Source organism: Colletes gigas, unplaced genomic scaffold (genome assembly GCF_013123115.1).
Source record: "Colletes gigas isolate AHSC1104 unplaced genomic scaffold, ASM1312311v1 Colletes_gigas_Sc00020, whole genome shotgun sequence".
Taxonomy (NCBI): Eukaryota; Metazoa; Arthropoda; class Insecta; order Hymenoptera; family Colletidae; genus Colletes; species Colletes gigas.
Window position 1 is genome coordinate 3,955,118 of NW_025106649.1, and position 24,376 is coordinate 3,979,493.

Below are 24,376 nucleotides of genomic sequence, written 5' to 3' on the forward strand. Positions count from 1 at the left end.
TTCGAGAAGTGTGCATGCTGTAGGCTTTTTTTGGTCTTGATTAGTGGCGTTTAGCTTTCAGTGAATAACAGTGACAATAAGAAGCCCGGAATCGATTGTAACCCGGTAGATGTGGGCGACTGGCGTCGAGCAATGGACGATTTCGAACGATCATTCGTCGTTTTCGCTTCTCTATTTCGATTAATTATCGACGCTCGAGTACAACGGCCGCGTTTGAAACGCTACTGCTCGACGACAAAGGTCCTCTTTAAGCTTGATTGACACGCTCGATAACGTATCTAGAAGACTTGTCACCGTTTGCATGCCACGTGTACTACCTTCTTCACACGTAATGTATTTTTAAGGTCGTTGCAAAACCGCGTCTCTGCCGTGTTCTCACGTTCTCTCTGTGTCGTTTCCTGCTCTCTGTCGGCTCTTGTGATTCGCTGCAGCTATACGCGATCGTTGCCCACCCCCACGATCGTTGCTAACCGATAATAGATCGACGAGGAACAGCGAGACGAAGAGGATCGGAGGCGCCTCGCTCGCGAACGATCGCTCCGGTGACCAAGAAAATTAGAGAAACTCTTATGGTCTGGATGTCGATGCAATTTCAGGCGTTAAATTTCATTGGAAAGAACAAAAGGCTTTCCAAATGTCTCTGCAAACGGAACTTGTTATGGTAGAGTAGAAATTTTAATAGAATTCTTGGCTGTTGGATCCTGAGCTCTTGTACGGTCGCTTTGGGCTTGCATTTCGAGCCTGAAATTTTTTTCTCTTAAAAAAAAAGTATCGTTTGAATATTCCTCGATGCAAAGTAGAAGAGCTCGGGCGTGTTTCGAGGTATATCGGCCTTTCCACGCACGTTGCACGAAATCATTTATGAACGAGGCGCCTCGTCCGCGGGAACCGTCCGCCATAAAAGTCAAGAAACGCCGGAAACGTGGAACAGGCGTCGAATCTCCGAATCTGTGAAGACGTCGAGGACTCGGGGGAATAAAAGGGAAGATCCTCGCCGAGCAGGAAGATTAATCCGGGCGAGAAGCGTTCGAAAATGAAGGTACGGCTCTCTAAAAAACAAAAAAACAAAAAAAAAAATAAAAAACAAAGTCATGGGCACGAAAAGACGAGAATCAGAGCGGATAATGGGCGGCCCCGTCCCGTTGACGACACACGAATTAGGAAACTGACGGAAAATATACACGTAGAACGACGTGACAGGAAGTTCGGAGGAAGCTAGGAGAAACACGCGCTAGATCATCGACGACCCCGGGATCACGCTCCTCTTTTTCTCCGAAGCCTCTGGTTTTCCCTTCGGAACGCTGGAGACGAACGGAGATCGAAGGGCCGCGGACGCTGACGAATGGAGAAAAGGATGGAGAAAGGTCGGGACCCTTTAGTGTCGAATGCAAAAAAAAAATATATACCAAAAAAAAAACAAAAACATATATATTAAACAAAACGAATCTCGCCTGTGCTAGCTTTTAGTTTCTAGGGTTTCCTCTGTCCGGTGGTAAAAGCATGAGGTATTCTTCGTACGTAATAATTCGTATGATTTGATTAATTTTTAGCGTAACGATTACTACCATTAACTCACCGCTGTGCCTACGTACCCCACCCCATCTCTCGTCTCTTCCTTCCCCTCTCGATTCATTCTCCACGGTCTCGATTAATCGATTAATCCTAATATCGCGGCGCACACTGCTCGCAACACACACGTCCCATGAGCACCTCTCGTGTCTTTCACACGTATCATACTTGTTCGATGAATAACTTGGCTGCAATGCAAATCTCGTTAATCTTGTGACACTTAACTTGACGCGTCGGTGCTGGGGCTCGAATCCTCTCTTCCAGTTTCGACGATCTTTGTTCCCGTTCGACGCTTTGGACACTCTTTTCCGTGGCGATTTAAATTTAAAAAAAGTGATTCGATATTCAGAGTTTCAGAACGAGTGATTTTACTCTAAAAGAAGAGACGGTCGAACAGAATAGAAAGTACACGTAGACCGTAAATAATGAAGCGATTAATTAAACGAGACTCTCTTATGTAATCGCTCGAGAACAGGTTTGGGAAAGCTAGTGGCGGAATCACGTTTTATCGACCTCGAGATTCCGAGACGACTATATGTTGCAAGATCCTGGAGAGTTCAATGCTTGGAAGGTAAACACGTTTAAATGGTTGATTATTCCAGGGATAATTAAAGTGTTTTCGCGGTTCGAAGATCATTGAATTTAGTAATGTTTGAATTATATTTATCGAGAGACACCTTTCGAGTCGAGTTTCTGAATAGTTAAAAATATACTAAAACAATTTTTTCACCAGTTTCCCGCGAAAAGAGTGTCCAGGATCGCCCAGTACGCGATTTCTCGAGCGTTTGGTGGTCGTTCGGTCCCGCCCAGCGTCGTTTCGCCATCTTTCCGTCGAATCGAGCCCGAGCAACTCGTCGATTCGTTTTAACAGATCGCCCACGATTAATACCCCGACCCGCTGTGGTTAAACAACAGTTGTATTAACGATCCAACCGCCGACGGTGCTCGTCGCTGGCTCCCACACACGTATTAATTAATCGATCCCCGATCCTCCCCGGACACTTTGTTTCACGTTTCTCCCGTTCCCCTCCCCTCCGTCGTACCTGACCCTCCCTTCGTACCTCATACGTATATATATACATACATACAATGTATAGATTTTTTTTCAAATTGTTACTATTACATATATATATAATAATCACGGTAATGCGCCACATATTCACTGGTTGATGACTGTCTCGTTGACAAAGGCCCGTACCTTGCCTGTGGTTGTGCTTGGTTGTGGTTGGAAAGCGGTTTTGGGAGAGAATTTTTTACTTGCTTCTTTTTTTAATAATTATTACCTTTTTTAATTTGCACGTCTCATGTCGTGGCCTTGGCTTGCCTTCATATGAGATTCACCTGTGAATACGTATATACATATACATATATACAAACACATATATATATATATATATATATGTATATATATATTATATAGATACATATATCTATACTGAATATGTACCGATATACGTATGCATCTATGCGCGTCGATCTCGACATTTTCGTTTGCAAAAACCAAATTAAAATTCTAGAGAATCGCGACGATCGACGCCCCGTATGGATACGTACGCTATATAGTATTGTTATTATATTATAATTTCACGTGTTATGGTACGTCCGTCCTGGCAGTCGTACAGAATTACTATATTATATTTTGCACCTACGTACACGTACGAGAGCTGAGTAGTGTGGATTGCGGAAACGATCTTGCGTTTCCTAGTGTATCTTACACGTACGTTTTTCTTTTCTTTTTTTTTTTTATTTTTTACTTCTTTTTTTTACGTTCTGTTTCCTCAAGTTTCGTTCTTTTTTTTTATAGTTTTGGTCTGTTCTCTATTCGTCGTTCTCCTTTCTTCTTCTCACCCGGTCTCCCCTTTCGTTTCGTAGCGTTCCTTTGAGGGTGGGAACAGAAGGGAAGAAAGGGAGAGTCGTCGCGATGCAAATTGTGCCGGCTAATTGCTCGCGTTTTCAAAAGCATTCGCGAGAAAGAACGCGTAACGAGGGAAGGGAGAAAGCATGCCCGTCTACCAGAGAACGCTTCCTTTCATTGGTTTTTGTTTCTACTTTCTTTGTGTTGTTTTTTTTTTTATTTTTCGAACGTAACGTTATATTCGTTTTAATTAACGTCTCCAGTATTCTCGCCCACCCTCCGTCTCGTAACAGTAATATCATCAACGAATTCTATCGCTGGAATTTTGTTTACCCCCAAACCCTACCTAACAGTACGAGCTGCCATGGCGGCACGGTCTGACGATATCTTGCATTATTTCTGTCTTCTTTTTATTTATTTATTTTATTTTTGTTCATTCTCTCGGTCACTCCTGTTGATCCGATCCGTTTGTCGTTCACGATTATCGTCACTTCACGTTAGTTTGTCTCTATCGACCTTCTCTAGTTTGTACTTTTTTTTTTTTTTTTTTTGACTCTTCGAAACTTTTACGTTCGTTTCCCACCTTTTTGTTATGATTTTTCTTTTTATTTCTCATTTTTTGGAACTGTTGTCATTGACATTAATGTTATTGGATCGTGGCACGGTGTGTTAGTTGGCGAGAGACATGACATAATAATTTTTTGGCCGGGCGAAGGTTGCTGCATGCTCGACAAGTGCCGCCTTTGATTTAGTGGTAACTAATTAATTCTCGTATCGCGTCGGTCACGTCGCTCGCTATCGATTTTGAAGCCGCCTGGTTCGAACGGGTTCACGAAACCGAATTTTGTCGAAAAGTGAAGGCCAAATTTTACCACGGAATACGAGTATCGTCGTCTACAGGGAAAAGAAGACGAATAAAATTTCTGAAATACTGTCTCTCGATTCTTATGCAAACGATATCGAGGTTGACTCGCGTATTTTAAGAACATTGCGAGCACACTCTTGAATTTAATATACGACATCGTGCGTTGTATTTTTCTGTAAGGGTGGTTTCAGAAAATGGAACACAGCTCGCTTTCTGGATAGACAAACTCGAGGAAAATGTCGAATCCCGCAGAGGGTAAATTATCGTTGAACAATTTTTCCATTTGATTTCTTAAATGGAACCATGCACTGAGTTTACGCGAATCGATTCCCAGTATTCTGCAAATAAAAGTATCAAAGTATTACTAAAAACGCGATACGTAACTTGATATATTTTATTTTACGTATTCCATTATACAAGATTTATAAATGCATTCACTCGATTCGTGTTAGATTCGCGTGTTCTCCAGGTTTCGCGTATTAACCGTGTTAGATCGAATCAATTCGGTTTATTTGTAAAATGAAAAGTGCCTGCACAGGTCTTGAATTCTTTTATAAATGAAAATTGATAACCCAACGAGATTCAGGATTAAAATCGGTCGCTCGAGTATAACTGCCGCGGAAACGAATAAAAAAAAAAGTTTTCTAGCATAAATTCTGAAGTATCTCGTAAATTTCCAACGATCTTAAATACTTCTGTTCGTAGAACGACGGGGAGATACGCGTAAAACGAACGGGTGGTTGCGTTTAAAAATAAGAACCGTTGGGGCCAAATAGAAATTTATATCAAAAGATAATCCCCCGATGCGGGATTTAACTCTTTCCGGCGTGTTTATTTTATCTACCCTTGGAAGCGAGCTATAGATGGTTCCAGTTTCCGGGATCGACGCGTACGGTTTGGAAAGAATAGTCCCCGCGTCGCGGAAAATCGACGATTAACAGCCGAGAGCGACGAAAGCCAGTGAAAATCGAGAAACCTCGCGAGCCTCGTCGCAGACACGCGTAATGTATTACACGTATATATATGTACACATATAAACAGTTCACCTTTCTTACTGGTTGTTTAGACTGGCATTCACTAATTAGTCTCAGTGCGTAGCCTTAATTAGTTACCGCTGAGCGTGCAAGCACCGCCAGCAATTAGTGGTCACCCTCGAAAAAGGGTGCGCTTTATTTTTCTCAAAAAGCTCGACAGATAATTCTTTCCACCTTGTAACGGACGGAAAAGGGGAACGGAAACGAACTTGTTTCCCTCCGCTTCCGTTCTTTCGTTTTTGTTTCGTCCTTTCGTTTACCATTTCTTTAACGATGGAGCACTCGCAGCTTTCAGCGTGTTACCGAGTCACGAGATAGGGGAGCACCGATTTCGGTAACGTTGTCGTTGTTTCTCAACCGCTTTTCACGGTTTCGTAACGTTCAATGGCCGCCACGACGCCCGCGGACCAGGCAAACACCACGGAAAAAAAATACGGTTCTCCGGTTAGTCTCGAGGACCAACGAATTACCATCGATGGTTCCCAGTCCTGACAGACAAATTTATATTATTACTAAATTTATAACAGTCTTGGTAGCATAGTTTGGAAGACACGTTTCATGCCCACGCGTTGAAGTTTCCAGATTACTAGAGTACGTGCATATTTTCTTTTTTACGAAGACTAATAGATTCAGTCACTTATCAACTCCAAGATTAATTTACAAATGTATGAGGATAAAGTCTTGCAACGAAGGATTAGAATGGTCGTTTTCTCGATTTCTCGAAAAGTGGATCAAATGGGATAGTTCTTGAGACGTCTGGGAACCACCGACCACCGAGATCCGGAAGTCACGGTCTCCGATTCGCAATCGTTCGATTATTATTAGACTCGAAAATGAGAGAAAAGTCCGGGAGAAGCTCTCGTTTGGTAGGTGGGGGGCGGACGAAAAGGAAAACGACGAGAATAGGCAAGCGGGTAGCAGCTAGCACGTATAACCATCGACGTGACCAGACGAGAAAGCAGTAAACTGATTTCTTGTTGTTCTTTTCTGTGTATCTGTACACGCACACGTACATACACCGCGCGTGACCACGTTATCACAGTCGAATTACGATAATGCGCGCGAGGACGTTGTTGCTTCCGTGTATCAGCACTTGGGAACGTGTTTTTCAATTAATGATCGTTCAGTAGGTAGTGTTTTTTTGGAGAGATTGTGGAACAGTAGAAGCTCACGTTTTATACTAATCTCTGCATCTACCTTTTTGCGTAATACTTACTCACATTGCTCGGAGTACAGTACCTTTTTTTGAATGGCTTTCGTACCGAACCATATGATATATTTATATATTATTATTATTATTATTATTATTATCATTGTTATTTCTGGAACGAATCGTTTCTTAGTGCATGGATTATGATCGATAAATACAGCTGTCACAGATGCCGAGACCGTTTGGGAGTGGCGAACCTTTTTGAGTCTTATCTGTGTAGCGAGAATTATTGTACTCACTTTTTATCCAGCGGGAATGCATTAATTTTATTTTTTTTTTCTTCATTGCTTCGGGAACGCGTTGGTTGCACACAAGGAACCAACGATTCCAGATTCTTTCCACCCCCCGACACGCGCGTACGACACGCCATTTTTCGTCGATGTTTACAACGATTCGAGAGGAAACTACGACAAAGGGTTCTGCGATTCGATTTTTATTCGCGAGATTCATAATCCCGCGTTGTAATAATTTTATCGCGTCACAGGTAACGTTTCACTTTGAAATCTCGACGCGTTCGCGAGCAAAATTAGCCCGAGTCACAGCCAAGTCTTTGTTCGTTGCTTAATTCCGTTTAACCGGAGTTCATCCTCGGAACCGAGATCCCGCGATCGCCGTGTCGAACCGCTTAATAATTCCCCGGGCTTAGAGTTACCGAAATTCTCGTCAGCCTGAGTTCGACTTCCCCCCCAACTTTACTTTGGCCGTTTGATTCAAGATATCCGGAAATTCGTGTTTTACTCTGCGTCGATTCTCTTCCCTCGAACTTCTGTTTGCCAAGTAGCATCGAGACCGTGGTCTTGCCAAGTTCTCGTCAGGAAGCGTATCCTTACGGCTAACAATGGCCCAAAGCTCAGTTTCTCCGGGATCGATCGACGGAAAATTAATAACTCGAGCTAATTTTACTTTGGAAACATTTTGAAATTTCGAGGATAATTTAATATTGAAACGTATCGAAATTAAATTCGGAATTTTTCAACTCTGTATCGGACCAAAAGAATTATTATTATTTCTTTGTCAAAAAATTCCAATCATTTCCCTTTTGGCAAAATAATCGAAACTTTTCTATTTCCAGTTATAATTTCTAGGGGTGAATCCTCGAAGTTTCGAACCTTAGTCCCACTCTTCTGAATTCGCAGTTGTATATAAATCGCGTACAATTTTAGAAGAGTTTTGTTTATCAGAAATCGCGCAGAACCTTTCGCGTAGAGTTCGTCGAGCAGTTTCTTTCGAGCCACTCTGTACATCCCGCGTCCAAGAGGGTTGATCGTGCATCCCGCAAGTGATGATCAACCCTCTCGAATCCATGAGGACCAGAATTGGTGTCCAACTGTTACCATCAGCCCCGAGAACGTTGACGTTACTTGCATAATTGCCACGAGAAGTACGTAATCTATACACACCCAATCACTGTTGCTTTATTCGTGGGTCATGCGACTGTGGTTCTAGTGCATTTAACTATCCAGCCCGGGGCTGTGTTCACGTCTGTCGATGTATGCTCTGTTTTAGCTCTACTTCTCTTTAACCATCCTTCGAGCCGTCCTTTCCGCTCCAAAGCGCCATTTTCACCCCTCCCAATCACAGATATTTTTCCCTAACCCAACGATCCCTCAGAGAACTATCTTCTTCACCTATCGACTCAAGATTTTAAAATCGACTCCTTAGAAATTTACCAAAACGACGGAGCTTAATGTTCCGAAGCAACTGAAACGTCTGTTAAAATTTTGCTCAGCCTCAAATAATTCGTCACCTTTGAGATCTCGAGTCTTTCGGGCGCGGATCGATTCGTCTAAAAAGATTCGATCGGATTCTCGTTAATCTCCGACGTGGGAGTTCGTTAAAACGGTTGGCTGGATCGCTGGGAAATTCAGCCCTCGTGCAAAGGTACGAGCAAAGCGCAGTCCACGGTGTACGTAATTTGACTTAATGACACCTTAAAGAGCCGCGAGTCGCGTGATTGCATTACGCGTAAAACGGACGATGAAGCTGGTTCTCGAAAGGGCGTACGCGAATCCAATTTTCCTGTGTCTGCGCTTCCCTCTGTTCCCGACTCGCATGGTCACCCTGTCTGTGTTTCTCCGCTGAATAATTCCACGAGCGAGAACAACGGTCCAGCGGTTCCCGTTTTATGCAGATCGACCCCTTAGCGGCGAAGGTGATGCAATCAGAATCGATAGCTTGGACGAAATATCGTCTTACGAAACGAATTGCGAAACCAAGCTCTGCATTCTGATCGTTGAATTTTATTCGATCGTGTCGATTGATTTCGATGTTAGTGGACCGGTTAAAATTTTTTTTTTATTTGTGTGCCCCATAATTTATATCGAGCTTGCAAGATAATTAATAGTTTGTATTCGAATCTCAAAGTGGGTATAGAAAAATTAAATACGGAATTGAAATTCATTTAGTTATCAGTTTCCAGATGGAGATTTTGTTTAAAAGGAAAGAGATTCGATTCAGTTCGGATATTTTTTTTTTATTCGTATAATTTATATCGAGCTTGCAAGATAATTAATAGCTTGTATTCGAATCTCAGAGTGGGAATAGAAAAATCGAATACAAGATTGAAATTCATTTAGCTATCAATTTCCAGATGGGGGTTTAAAAGGAAAGAGATTTGAATCAGTTGGGAAAGGCCGGAACTAATGAAGATCGATTCGCGTATAAATGGAGGCGATAAAAATATCGAGATTGGACGACTCGAATAAGAAAGTTTCACCGCGGCTAAGGGGTTAGTTAAAGTAATATCGAACGCCAGGCGTCGCGAGAACGATATTGTGCTTCGAAGTCTGAATCTTGATCGCGGTTCGAACGCCTACGAGGAAACGTCCTTTATAAAGAGCTTTCCTCTCTCGCGTTTTTCGCGGGCATAGAAATCTCTTACGCGGTTCACTGACAATCCTGCAAAGAACCGTCTGAAAAGGGGGGAGAGAGAAAGAAAAATTGTTTCCCGATGCAAGTTCGGGGAGGCTTTCGCAGGAAATTGGTTTCGAGCCACTCCGAGAAATAAATTCGCGGTGTTCCGCCCGTTGTATCGACTTACTTTTCACAGGGAAAACTCTCGAGGAGTATCCGCGAAGGAATTGGCGGATAACGAGGGAAAATGTACCACAATGGGGGAGAAAAAGAATCGTACGCGTCCATAGATCGCTGGACGCTTGGCAAACGCGGAGAAATTATTTGTTTTACTATAGTTAGACCACTTGGGTCTTGAAACTACCCCCAGAAAATGAATCGTTTTCGGGTCTAGGATGTATTTACATTGTCAACCCTTAAGTGGAGCCTCAATCTCAACTAAATTATTTTACCAAATTAGTCAATGGAAATCAACTTTCCCTCAAAGCACTTAAAAAGATAATGAACTGGTGAAGAATTACATAAAGTTTCAAATAATTATATTGTCGTATATTAAATAATTATTAGTTTAAACTTGCAACGGTCCCAAGAATCCACTTAAGGGTTAATTCTGGTTGAGTTTGTTTCGATAATTAAATAAATATCGATGAATGAACCAACAATTAGCAGAGCTACGAAGAATTAAGACGCGACTCGAGGTGAATTTCCCAAGCAAGAGGAGCAAGCATGCCAGTGATTTATGGTCGATGGAATATGCGACGGCAACAAAGAAATACCGAACGTTAGAATAACGTCGAAAGGGGGCGGAGAGGAGGGGAAAAGTTCGATGGAGGATGCCGAAAAGAATCGAAGGGGGTTCACGAGCGAGTGCGTTTCTCGCGCGGTGAATGACAGAAAATGGAGAGACGGGGGTCATGAACGATGGAGGAAGAGGGAAGGAAGGAAGGTTGGAAGGGTTCCGTCGATTGTCGCGTGGGGGTGACGCGGGAGAAGGACGGTTGAAAAGAAAGTGCAGGGGTGAAAGAGAAGAGAGAGAGAGAAAGAGCAACGAGAGTGGAAGCAGACACGGATCCGGGGGTGGATGCTGGCAGCAGCGCGTATTGATCGCTAGCAGCAACCCTGCCAGCCACCCCCTCAGCGCCATTCGGCGGCCACCTCGTCGTCGATGGAGTCTCCTCTCGCCCTACGAGGCTGCACCAGCCTCCGCGCGAATGCCTCCACGCTGGAGAATTGAATTCAATCGTATTAATTACTCGCTGCATCGCGGATCCACAACGACTCTCGACGTATCGTAAACCGATGCACCCTACGGAACCCCTACTCGATTCAAGGTTACACGACGGCCACGAAATTTTATTTGCCAACCTTCGAATATCAGGAGAAAGGATTTTCCTTCTTTTTCGGACCTTGAAATTTGAACCCTCGAGAAAACACAGCCTCGATCCTCGAAGTTCGAATCAAACGCGAAGTTTTTTATTTTAATTCTAATTTTCCAGGGGTTTCTCACCGAGGTGAGACACAGTATTGAATTTTCAGGCGTCGTTGAGTGTCCCGAGAATCAAGCTCGTCGGTAGAATGGCTTTGTTAATATTTTATTTCGCGTTTCGAAAATGTCGCAACAAAGGGAACCGCGTGCTCTTTGATAATTAATCCGCGGAAGTTTCACTGAACACGCACGTCGCGCGCGGAATCGATTTAATGGCCCGTAATTCGAGTTTGTCTATTATTCAAAGATCGTCGAACACGTTCGTGGATTTCGTTTTCAAAGCTGATTTCGCGGCGCGCGTTCTCCTTGTAATTCGCCCGCGACCACAAAGGTACGTCGCGTTTCCGCTAACGATGGAATTCGCAGCTGTTTCCCAAGCTAATCGTAACGGCCCGCTGCAAATGAATCTAATAACGAATTGAACGCGCCAGCTATTTGCATAATTAATTACGACTCAATTCAGCCCTGTCAATTATTCCATGTAATCGCGAATGATTGTCGACGCACGCGAACCTGGGCTACGGAAATTCCATCGATCCCCCGTACGTTTCGTTTGCTCGTTCAACGAATCAGAGAAAACACAGTATGTTCTACGAATATCAACCCCTTGACGTACGATTTAATTACAAATTATTTTTTAAACGTGTACTAGTTAATTTTGTTTCAATTCATTCGCACAATGGCCTCGTAAAAGAACTTGTTTTCCGAATACCTCATAATTGTGTAACTTATGACGAGTCAGACTCCTTATTGTATGACAATATTTAAACATATTTATCGAGTCAGTACTTTGGATCGCCTAAAACCAGTTGTGGATAACTTGATTAAATTATAAAATTCAATAAACTGCTCCACGAACGATACACTGATTCCTTTTTATAATGAAAAAAGTAATACATTTTTCGAATGCAAATTGAATTAAATTTTAAGGAGATAAGAATTTGTGAATCTGGATTTCTGTAATCCTGGAATAAATAAAATATCACGAATTTGATAGCGTTGCATTCGTGGTTCATAACTAGCGTTCGTGATTCGATTGTCGAGAGTCGAGGGCTGTGTTATTGGATTCGACGGTGAAAATTAAGATATTAGGATCGCGTTATGTGTCCTCTCGTGTCTCCTCTCGTGCAAAGCCACCCTAAATTCACTGATTCCCGCCCCGGTCGAAGCGATTCAGTCGTATTAATTACTCATAACAATATACCCTCGAGTTCTCGAGGCGTGGTTACGGGGAAGTTGGCTCAACGAGCTCGTTCGTTCGCTGTCCCTTCTGAATTTATGACGAAAACCATTGGAGGGACGACGAGAATGGCGAATATAATTGAAGACTCTGCCGCGCGAACGAATCCATTGCGATATCTGCCCGTACAACGGCATTGAAAAGGCTTTAAGGATACAACGGGTGAAACCACGCGAAATTTTAATTAACCGGCATTAATTAATAATCAAAACAAGACTACGTATCGACACGAGTCTGAATAACGCGTCTTCAAAGTAGCAACGTGAATTGGTACCTCGTTCGATTGAATATTTCTATCTATTTTCGTATCGACAATCTTTAACGAGGCAGCGTGCAATTAAAGAAAAAATTAAATACATCTTGAAATTTTCGATAATGCTTTACGATATCGACAAAGTTCAACGAAGCAGCATCTAATTAAGGTAAAAATTGACTGCCAGCAATTATCTTCGATCGGTTGCTCGGCAAATATCATTAAGAACGCGAACCGTACTCGCGTGCAGTGAAAAAAAATAATAAAGGTTGCGTTCGCGGGGAGAACGACGGTTTTATCGCGATCCGCGTCACGCTGATTGACGACAAATCAATAATAAATACAGTCGTAATTAGCAGTTCGGTGGTGTTCGCGAGTGAAATGCGTCGCGCATTCTTACGCGAATAAATCAACGTCAGGAGAACCGAGTCCACTAATAAATGCATCTATTGTGAAAACTATTATTTAAAAAAGTAACGCAGAAGATTCTGATTACGATCGTTTATTCGAATAATAAACCACGAATGACGTATGGAAACGCGAAATAATTTATCGTGTATTTTTCTGGATTCGCTTTCCGTCGAGATCGATCAATCACTTTGGATTGGCGAATAAATTTTAATTGTCGATAATTGCCAATCGACCCCGAAAAGTGAAAAATGAATCCTCGGGACGTGAACGTGATTCGATTAATTCGGGTCGTCGAGGTATCGAAGTCGATGGAATTACGTAAATAGAACTTGGAGGGGTACGGAATAGAAGTTTCTCGCAAGAAAGGAGAGAATCGATCGACGATTCGCGTCAGAAATGTTCGTTCCAGTTGCGATTTCCGGTTAAAATGGTCTTGATCTGCATTCTACGGAAACAAACAAACACCTGAAATAGAAACTACCCGCCCGAATTCTAAAACAGCTTGCGTTTTAGTTACTTATGTCGTAGTTCTCGCTGGATGAGAAATGTACAGAGCGTTTCGAAAGAAAGTGTTACACGAACCTTGAGGGGTAGCAATCTTACTGATAATATGGTAATAATAATAAGTCGTTACTACTACATGCAGATGCAGGTTAATATTTACATTTTCCTATTCCGTTTGAATAGAGCGTTAAACTTTGATTTATGTTTATGTGTAGCATGTATCTGTAGAGTAAAGGGCGAGATTCAGCGACAGGCTGCTATTAAATCTTCTAATCCTGTCGCGTTCGAGGTAACTAAAATTAAATGAAACTATAATAGTGGGTTAACGCGGAAATATTCACAATGAATTTCATTGGGGAGTAAATCCTAGTTGAGTTTCTGTTTTTTATTCGGTGGACTGTGCGTCCAAAAAATGTGTAAATCCTTTTCAGAACACCCTTGTGGCGTTGGAGATTAATTGGAAAAAGAGGAAGGGGGGTGAAAAGCGACGAAAAACGCGACAACGACCGACGATGAAATTAGCAATTAAACGAGAATAGCCCGAATTTAATAAATCCAAATCGAAATATTATTCCTAACGAACCGGAAGAACGGTCTAGCCCCGCGCTTTGCATGAAATTTGAATACGCGATTCCGCGGCGGTGTTAATCCGTTTCGAATATTCGGTTACATATCTCGTGTTACCTGCTACAGAGCAATTCAGTTGTACGAAACAGGTGTTGGATTCCATCTACAGTATCGAGACATTGCGTCATATTCAGGATAATCTACAATCATTGATTTTGAAAAAATTCGTAAGCGATGCGTGCGAGAAAACGACGAATAGACCAGACACGTTAGAATTTAATTTTTCAGACTGAAATCATTAATTTGAAAAATGTACTCGCTAACTGACACCAGAAATGCCAACGGACGTTTCTCAGTACCATTAAATTGTCTCGTGATCGTGGGCTTTTGTCCGTGACCGAACCGACGATCGGCCGTGAAGGCGAAAAAACAGTGATTAACCATTCGTTAGATTCGGTTAACATTTCCACCGGGAATACGGTTTGTCGTGTCACGGATAAAAATTCACGCGTCACGTAAGCGGATTCCTGAACGACAAAATGCCATTTTCAACCCCTAATCGGTACCGTGGATCGAGCACTCTAAACACCCTCCGACTTTCACGCGACAAGGCCCCCCGCCAAGCAATTAGGCGATTATTTGGGATTTTCGTTGGTATTCGATCACCCGATTGTTCGAACTCAAATGGGAAATTTCTAAATGATTCATGGAAATTTTTATATGCAAAAATGAGAGGGTTCTGATTGAGGTAAAGTTTGTTGGTTTCAATTATGGTGTTTCGTTTTAAATCTGCTAGAGAGGTAAGGAGTTGAGAATTTTGTTTACATTTAAGACTAGGTAGTTTTGTATATTTATTATTTTACAAGGTTTCGATCCTTTGTGAAAGCCTTTTCAGGCAGAAGAACGTACACAGCAGTTTAAACAGCATTTGTTCGTTCTTCTGAAAATGAGAGGACCAAAACATGGAACATTAAATATACAATTTACTGTATTTCCAAGTAAAATTTTTACTTTACTAACAACGCAAATTGCAACGTCTCTAGCAGAACGAGACGCCATAAATAGCTGTCACAGGCAACGAACGACCCTCGAGTGGATGGTTTCGATTTTGGACGGGGTTGATGGCCGAACAGTGACGGCGAAATGTATAGTCTTCGGGGACTTCCGGTCGTAATTAAGCGCGGATGTTGACAGAAGCGAATGCAACAGAGGATCCACGTTGCTCGAGGAGGGGTTGATCGGACGCAACGTGTACGATTATCGTCCTAGATGTCGGTCGATGTAACAAACTAACAGTTTCTGACAAAAACAGGATACAGGTTGCCGGCCATGCCGTGGAGCTGGCTGGGAGCAGCGGCGCCATCGGCAGCTGCAGCTGCAGCGGTCGCCGCAGCCACGGTGACCCCATCGCCTGCAGCTGCACCGCTCGTCCTTGCACCCAGGGCGGCGGCGAGACGAAGGTACAGAGACTTCTAAATATTCCGAATCCGGAAGTTGACGCGAGATTGAACGAATCCACCAGCACGATACCAACCCCCTTTATCCTCGTACCACTCCTTCGACACGCACAGTGTCCATTTTTGGAGAATCGATATCGAGAGAGTGCTCTATAATTGGAACTTAAATTCTTAAATTCTTTTTTTTCGGAGAAAATGAAAAATTAGCCCTGATTTATATTCTAAGCTTCTTGACAATTTCGAAACTATCGTAACTTCGAAGGCAATCAAAGTTCTCCAAACATTCGAGATCTGTGGAGCCATTTTGGGCTAAAATTGTCTTCGAATCGATCGCGAAGCGCGAGGTTTTTTAGCCGATTAATTTCGTTCCAATTGTAAAGCTTCTAAAACCAGAGTCTCCATCGAGTCTAAGAGATTGCCTAGAGGATACGGATCCCATTTTGCCTGGAAATTGTGCCAGATACGTCTCTGACGAAAGATTACCCCGAAGGGGATGTAAGTGTTCGACCACGTTAGTCAGCGTTCCCGTTGCCTGCTGACTTAATTAGCCATCATCGTCTAATGACCGCGTAATCGGTCGACCAGCCTGACGGATCACCCCCGGCGCGATTAGAACGAATTAATTAAAAGGATCTTCCATTTTAATTACGTCGTATCTGGTTATCGAAGACCTCGCTCGATTCTCGGCTAATTAAACGATCTCGCGTTCCGGACGCAACCGGCCAAGAATCTACTCGCAAAGCGACGAAAATAAAAAGTTTTAATTGCAACCGCGAGTTGGGAAATACTCGATCCTCCGTTTGGAAATTTATTTAATTTTTATAAAATCGTAGAACGAACTTTTCAAAAAGAAAATCATAAAAGGCCTCTTATTTGTTCGTATAATATTTTTCATCAAAGTTGAATATTTGTACGAGTTTACTGGCCGTGTCTGACCATTATTTATTATTTCTACTTCTCGGTTACAAATAAAAATTAAAGATATCGGGAAACGATTTGACCGTGGTCGAACCGTCAACAATTTCGAGATTTATTTCATTGGATGGCAATCTCCCAAGAACTGGATCACGATAGACCCTCCCCGCCCTTTCCCCGTTTTCTTACATTTCCGTTTTTCGTACGCTTCGCCCTTTCGATTCGTTGTTCTCGACATAATAACGTTTCGCCGATGACGTTTCCGACGTCGCGCGGCTAACGATACAGCGTCGAAGGGATCTTCGATTTCGAACGACGAAACAACGCAGATCCCACGCGCGAACCGGAAGCGAACACACCGGAAATGCCCGGGGCGGCGGTTCGTCGCATTGTCGCTGGCTCGTGCACCCGAATCTTTTCTTTTCTACTTCTTTTTTTGTTTCCTTTTTGTTTTTGGTATGTTCTCTATCCCGTTCACTGTACCCAGCCACCCACACCTTTGTCTTTGGGGCACGCATTATCGATGTTCCTCTCACGTAATTAGCGAACACCCGACACCGCCATTTAGGGCGGCGTTCGCGCGACAACTATCGATCTGTGGTCGAAAGCGAAACGGTACTTTTGCTCCAATTTTCTACTCAGAAATTTCAATCAAAAGAAAAAAAAAATTGTAAGACAAGTCAATAAAATGTCTATTAACGTTTCTGTCCTCCAGTTTGTGATTTTCAATAATTTAATCGTTGAAATATGAACTGTAATCGACAACGTAATGATTTTATACAGAATACTGTAGTGTCTATAGCAATATCTATGATTGAAGAAGTGTTTAAGAAAGGATATTAAATTCAAAAGTAAAGCTTTGGCTCACTAAAAGTGGAATGCAAACACGAGTCTTGGACCACAGATCGGAACTGTCGCGCTGGAATTTTGCTGTTTACCATTCACACGAACCCCTCGTTTTTTGGAATGCGCCTGCTGTAAATGCATCACGCTGTTAGTCTTGTTCTTCATGCACCCAACATTGACACGTAAACGTCCCCGGTGGACGTTTAACGTCCGTTCGAGTCGCGCCTAACATCACGTGCGACACTTGCACGGTAGTTTACTGTTAATACCTCCCGTTGTTGTTGTTGACTGTTGTTGTTACTGCTGCTCGTTGTACACAGTTTTGCTAGCCTAACCAGCAGCGCCAGTGTTTCACTTCGCACTAATCTATAAATTTCTCGAAGAGATCCGGAGCTGAGGAGTAGCTCCTAAAATTTTCAAACGCTTGATTATTTTTTTAATTAAAAGAAAAGAATAATTGTTACTTAACTTCTCTACTCGAAAAATTGAAATTACGAAGCAACGCTAGAGCAATGAGCTGGAAAACGAGGCTTTGGAAATGTTATTAGAGCGGATAGGTGTATTAGATAATATAAAAAATCTATTATCAAATCGGATTAAATTCACGCAATAATTAACGAAGTGATGACCCATGAGAGTGGATTTAAATTTTCATCAATTCCACCGACGATCGTATTAATCTATTCGCGTTCATAGAGTGTACAAAGAGTTCGAAGTAATATTTTCGATCACGGGAGAAATTCAAAAGCGAACTTTATTCGGTTGAACGAATCGGTAATCCTATTTACAAATCAAAAATGTCTATATGCTATTTAGAATCTATTAAAAGTAATGGATACCAAAAGCTCGATCTCTTCGAGAACGCAATGTAGAAGCGACGTTAGATCGCTGAGTCGAACGAGGTGACGGCGCAGACAAAAGGTAGGCAGAAATCAGTTTTTATTGCAACCGTGGGCGGATCGAAGGATCCATGGATCGAGACGGAACGACCCCGTTGAAGAGGCGATCTCTTCCTAATTGTCGCTTGAAACGACCAGCTTCCTCGTCAGGGTTCTCGAGCGACTAAAGCTCGTTCTTTTTACGAGCAATCGTCGATCGGAGCACCTAGGACCGTGCAACGGCGTTTTCGAGCCCGGGTGCATCTTGTCTTTCGCTTCCAGAAGCTTGTCTTCCCTCTCCGCGAGGCTGGAAGATCGTCTCGCCACGAGTTTCTCGCTCGAGTTGAACCCGAGCGACTCTGTTCGCAGCTTATGAGTCGGTGAAACGGAAGTAGCGGGTACTTTCCCGTGTTTACGGTTGCTTGAGCACTCGCCACGCGAAATGTAATGGAAAGTAGCGTCCTCAACCCGCCATTTTCACTCCAAAAATCAAACGAGAGTCTGGTCCCATCGAACATCGATATATATTCGAGAGAATTTTTATTGGAGCAATAGATAACTATCTGATGATGCACAATAGGCTCTCTCTGTTTCAGTTAGTATTATATTTGCTGTCTTATTATTTTCCATTCTTCTCTCAATTATACGTTTTATTATCAAACGTGAGTGTTGTTATTTCCATTTATTGACCCAGATGTGCAATAAACTGAGTTTGTTTCTTATGGAAATAACAACACTCACGTTTGATAATAAAACGTATAATTAAAAAAAAAAACACAGAAAATAATAATACAGCGAATATAAAGCGTACAAATCAAGACTAACCAAAACAGAGAGAGCCTGTCGTGACTGTGCACCATCACTATCAATGTATTAATCTGTGATATTTGAACGTGGATGTAAAACCCTTGTCCAAACACTATTGACGATCTTTCGAAATCTAAAATTAATATCTCTCGCGCTTCGTAGACTATTTTGTCAAAGAACGTACGAGAAGTTTGAGTAAAAAATTCTCTGCGATGGCGGGTCACGCGGACGTCAAACCGGATTTGCAATTCACCTGTGTCGTTCTCTGCGTCCACGTAGCTCGTTGACCCACATCCCTCTACTTCTATCCACTCGATTCTACGTGCACCCAAGTATGTACCCGCTACTCCCAGCGTGTCACCTGGCAGCCGGCTGTTCTTTGAACTGCGTCTTCGACCTCTGTCTGCTGTCTTGCAGACATATCAAGGCCACATAGATCAAAGAGCAAGGCAGCAGCATGCCGAACAGTATGCACAGGATCACCCTGCAAGCGAGACTGGTGCACAGTCGTCTGCAGCGATCCAGAAAGATCGCCTTCCAGCAGACTTCATCGTTTGCGCCCGGTTCCACGATCCTTTCATCGATCTGGAACCTGACCATGGAGGTTTTCGGTCTTCTCGAGGCACTGGTCCTCATGATCGATTTGGGCAACTGTGTCGCTTTGTCTGAACACCCGGGTAGTTGTTCCAACTCTTTGACGCACTCTTCGTAACAATCCGGAAGATCGACGGACGTCGAGAACACGCAGGAATCCGGATCCTCCGGTTGGGGCTCCTTCTCGCCGATTAGGAAACGCCACCACCTCCGAGCGATCTTCTCCAGTCTGTTATCGTTCGGTGTCATTATCTCCCACCAAATTCCTCGCGTCCAAACGGACGAATCGTCATCTCGTGCGTAGGATCCCTCGGAAGAACTCTTCCCCGAGGAAGGTCTTCAGAACGATCTTCTAGCGGTCTTCGTTCCCTGAAATTCGGTCTCAAGGTTTGCTAGAACCCTCGTCTCGTCGCCGTTTATTGTCTCAATGAAAAGGTAGCAAAATGGCTGCATCCCAGGACCAGCGAAACGGCACTGGCCAGACTCACCGTGTACCACGACGAAAAGGTAGGCTTGCATTGGCATGTGCGTCTGTGTGTGTTGTTGCAGCAGCGGCGCTGAGAGGTGTAGCCATCCAACGGGGAAGAGTGAGCGCTGCGAGGGCGGCTTTCCCGACAACCGCGGCCGCGTTGGCCCTCGCCAGGAACCCAGGGCCGCTCGCAGCTGCAGCCGCGGCCACGGCCCTGCATCCCTTCGCACCCGCGTAAGTAGAAGTCTTCGAGGACGCCTCGACAGACGATGATCCTCCACGAGGGTAACTCGATCGCGAATGGCTGCTAAAAATTTAACACGCGCTTCAGATTATAAAATTTTATATGCCTGATAATTGGACTATATCTATATACGAAGTGTTGAAAACGAGGAATGCAATCGCAGATCACTGGCCACACTTTATATTTGCGGTAAAATTCCATTCACTATTGTAGAAGTTATGGCCGTTTGAAAATTGGACCAGTTTTATGGGGTTTTTCTCACTTTACGGGGTCAAAGAACAACTTTTCCAATATTTTTAAAATTTCTACATATTCTTGATTAAAATACGCGTTGTTTGCTTTTTGAAAAATTAAAATTGTCCAATCCGTTCATGAGTTATGACGTTTTAAACATACGCACGAAATTTCAGGAAAACATGTCAATATATGGTCAGAGATTATATTTTCGGTAAAGAATTTTTTTCTCGAAAGTACGTAGGAATTCGAGGGTATGTCTATTCACCAAAAATAATTATAATTGACCCTCGCAGCTAAAAATATTTTTTTTAGAACGATTTAAAATTTTTTAATTTCATCCAAAAATTTCAGTACTTACTCGAATTTTTTTCTCGAAAATGGGTAGGATTTCGGAGATACGTGTATTCATAAAAAATGATTGTAATTTATCCCCGCGACGGAAAATAATTTTTTTAGAACGATTTACAATTGTTATGATGACTCTTATCTTAACTATCAAAGAACTAAACTCAATAAAAAGTAGATTAAATTGCGCGACAAATGCTAACCTCAACTGCAATGATAACGTTTGATGCGTCGAACCGGAGAGAGCAGCGATCGGGCAATAACGGGTATTTCGATCAAAAGAAATTTACACCTCGTTCTCCATACCCCGTCGACTGGTTTAATTATTAGGTTTCATAGAGTCGATCGACGCGGGGCAAAAATTCGGCCAATTTCCAGCCGTGCCCCAAGGATCATCGAGCGTCATCGAAACCCAGCCACGCGTCGAGTTACCCGCTGCGATCAGCTGCACGTGTCACGCTCGTTAGCACGCTTGTCGAAATCACCGCACCAGCATGCACCGATTTAACCTTTGCGCCACGTGAACAAGCACGCTGTTTTTTCCAGAATCCCCAATCGAACCGACGACGAACCGTGGTCCTTCTTCTCGCAAACGACTTTGATCGGTGACCCACGTGAACGCGACGAGGGAATTTGCAAAATTATTCTACGAGGTTATCGTAATCTGACACCTTCGCGACTCGCGAGAAAATCGAACGTCGCCACGATCGTTTCTCTCGCAATTATTTGAGACGACTTTAATAGTAATAGTAAATTAAATGAACGTGAACATGACTTTGAAACGATTCAAAGAAGTTTATCAGAATTTTATGCGCTCGTATAAAAATTTCAAAAGGCATTTCGCGCGTAGATAAATAACTAGTCATCGATAGAACAATTCCGTCACGGAAAGTAGAGGATAAAAGGACCGAGGAGATTTTTCACGGCGCGATCGGTCGATCAAGCTTGGAGAACTTTATTACTTAGGAATGAAAGTAACGGTCGAGACAGGTGATTCACTGGCACGGTTCAGTGACACGCGACGCGTCTGAATCGTTCGTTTCCCCATTCAGAGATCTCGTCGCGTCGTGGTTCAGGGCACCCACCAATCATCGCGTTTTCAGACGAAGGACCAGGGACGCCCCGTGATTTATGAATTACCGTTGACTTTACTGGAAACGCCAGATAACGAGCGACGAGACACAGTTAACGAGGATCAACCGGTGATGGACGAGAAAATTTAATCTAGCGTCCGTGAAACCGTTAACCGATCCCCGGTGTTCTCCCACGGAAGCAGAAAATTCGGAATTCCGTCGGAAAAAATTAATGCCGCAATGCAAATTCTGAAACTGTCGTTGTTCGAACAAGCATCGAACGATAAATCGAAATTAAATCTGTCTTGCCAAGTATTCAAAGGTAATTTAAACGATTTCAATAGTTTGATATAAAAATACTGTTCCAATTTCGTGTGATTTTTATTTTATACATCAATAAGTCTTTCATTCGACGCGAATAAAGTTTTATTTGAAATGCTTTTTGCGTTAACCTATCAGCATCGCCTCAAATATCGTGGCAATTAATTCACGACTCTGTTTATAAACGAATTCGCTGATTAATTCCACGGTTCGAAACGTCGAACGAAAAGGTTACAAAAATATTTAACCAGTTAGCCTCACCGACAAATTCTCTACGATTGTTTAAATAAAACGCGGCACATTTATTTCTGTGGCCTTTTCGTTTCGTTGGAACATTTGATTCGTGTGGAATTTTTGACATTTTCAATATCAACTCGTTTTTTACGATACCGATTGAGAATCGCTGATTTCGAGAGAGAAAATCGGGACCCCGATGGTGGACGGTAAATACGTCGACGATGAAAGACGTTATCGAGGCTCGAATCGCGTTTTCAGCCTCGTAATTTGATCGAGCACGGTTCTTTCGTTCTCGATCGAACGGACGAGAAATATTCGTCGAGTCCCGGGGAACAATGTCCCCTCGATGGAATGGTAAAGTTAAACCGGATCCTTCGATGCTGTATTGTTGGCCGTCGAACTCAAATCGAGTTTCAGGCATCGACGAATCGTCTGGAAAACAGAAGGCACCGACGACAAAGATCGAATTCCGTTTCAAATATGGCGAGTGCAGTCCTCGTTCGCTGGAATTTCGACTCCAGCTTCCGATTTTTGCCAAATGTACCGCGAAACGTCGAACGGATGGCTCGGTCGCGTCTGTGCAGGCATTCGAATCTCCAAGAAATCGTACGAATTTACGAGCATTCCATTTTACAGAAGCGTTCGCGATTGGTATTTTCTACAGGAAGCAGAATGTTGTCAATTTTGCAATTTAACAAAATTGCAACGAATGTACGGATGATTTGAATGCCCGCTCGAGAACGACGAAAATAAATTCAATTCTAGTTGCAAGGCATTCGAGTCGAATGTAGTCGATGTTATTTACGTTTGTGATTTTTATTTTTCAGTGTTTATTACGACCCGTTCCTAGCAGCGCACGCAGCGACGCAGGATCCCAACTACAGGCTGCAGGTGAGACGACGTTTCCCTGACTTTCCGTCGGAAATTGTTACCCGTGCTCTGTTTCCGGCACCGGCGCGCCCCGACGAATGAGTTTTTAATTAAATCGAGCTACGCCTCGGGCCTGATTGAAACATCAGCGCGGTTAATCGATCACCTTTCAGACGTTGCCGTTGAATTATCGGGAATTAATTGGTAAACGAACCCGCACGATCGTCGACCGTGTATCGATTTCTCTCGATATCGGCGAAACTTGACTTAGGGGGAGGAAACGGGGGGCTCGAAAAATCGAAATTAATAAGCATATCCGACTGTCAATTATGGGTCCTAATTTATTACGTCGGTGGGTTAGATCGTTATTGGAAAATCGTGAAATATTGGATTATGTTTCGTTCTTTTGTTTGATACCGACGTTACGAGGCAACGAAAAATTCTTTAACGATGTATTAAAAATTAATTAACTCGTGCCTATTGGCGTTCGCTGACTGGGTGCTGGAAAAACTCGATTAACGAGGGAATGAAAGGCCCCGTTTCCGTGCAACAATGGCAGCCCCCGGAGAAACGGTACTCGACCGAACGCGACGGGATACACTCGAGGAAAAATTTAATTGTTGCCGGACTGAAAGGCTCGAGATCGATGGACGGTTCGATCCGCGGCGCTCGAGGGCGTCGTCGATCGGGGAACAGAGCGCGCGGTATTCGCAAAAAAAAACAAAAGGAACAAAGAAATAAAAAAAAAATAATAAACAAGTGGAAAATAGAACAGAGAGAAATGAAGGCACAGAAATATATTGACTAAAGTCTGCAACTGTTCCGGACCCGTTTAGCTGGAATGGCCTCAAGCAACAGCTGACGTTAGTTGACACGTTTTGCCAGGCTTGCACACACACGCGAAACGCAGAGAAACCGATAACAATTACGCCGTTCCTATCACGTGCTCCGCGTTCTTTCATCTGTCGTACGCCTCTCTCCACCCTCGCCTGCATTGCATTTTTTTTCTCTCTCTCTCTCTCTCTTTCGACCCTTTCCGCGCGCGTTTTCCGCCCCGCGAATCTCGCCGAGACATCTGAGCAGATTAGAGAAACGCGGAAAATTCGCCGGAGGGGGAAAAAAAACGCGAACAACACGGGAGAAACGAGCAACGCTATCGTTCTCGAGCTTCCACGTATGAAAATTAATTTCGAACCGTCCATATTTGTTTCGCGAATACTCGCGTCAAAAACCGCG

General features: G+C 43.2%; 1 protein-coding gene across 7 annotated transcripts in view; it reads left to right on the top strand.

The window, feature by feature from the left end:
* LOC122400918 (RNA binding protein fox-1 homolog 2-like) overlaps positions 1-24,376 on the top strand; it is a 324,965-nt gene that overhangs the window by 283,947 nt on the left and 16,642 nt on the right. For 4 of the 7 annotated variants that reach the window (XM_043402678.1, XM_043402679.1, XM_043402676.1 and 1 more), the window contains 3 exons: positions 19,894-20,047; positions 23,098-23,161; positions 23,977-24,003. In XM_043402678.1, coding sequence (XP_043258613.1) covers positions 19,894-20,047; positions 23,098-23,161; positions 23,977-24,003 — 245 coding nt within the window. Of the gene's footprint in view, positions 1-15,159; positions 15,308-19,893; positions 20,048-23,097; positions 23,162-23,976; positions 24,004-24,376 lie in introns of all 7 variants that reach the window. The other 3 variants (XM_043402677.1, XM_043402681.1, XM_043402680.1) reach the window with 3 other exon arrangements.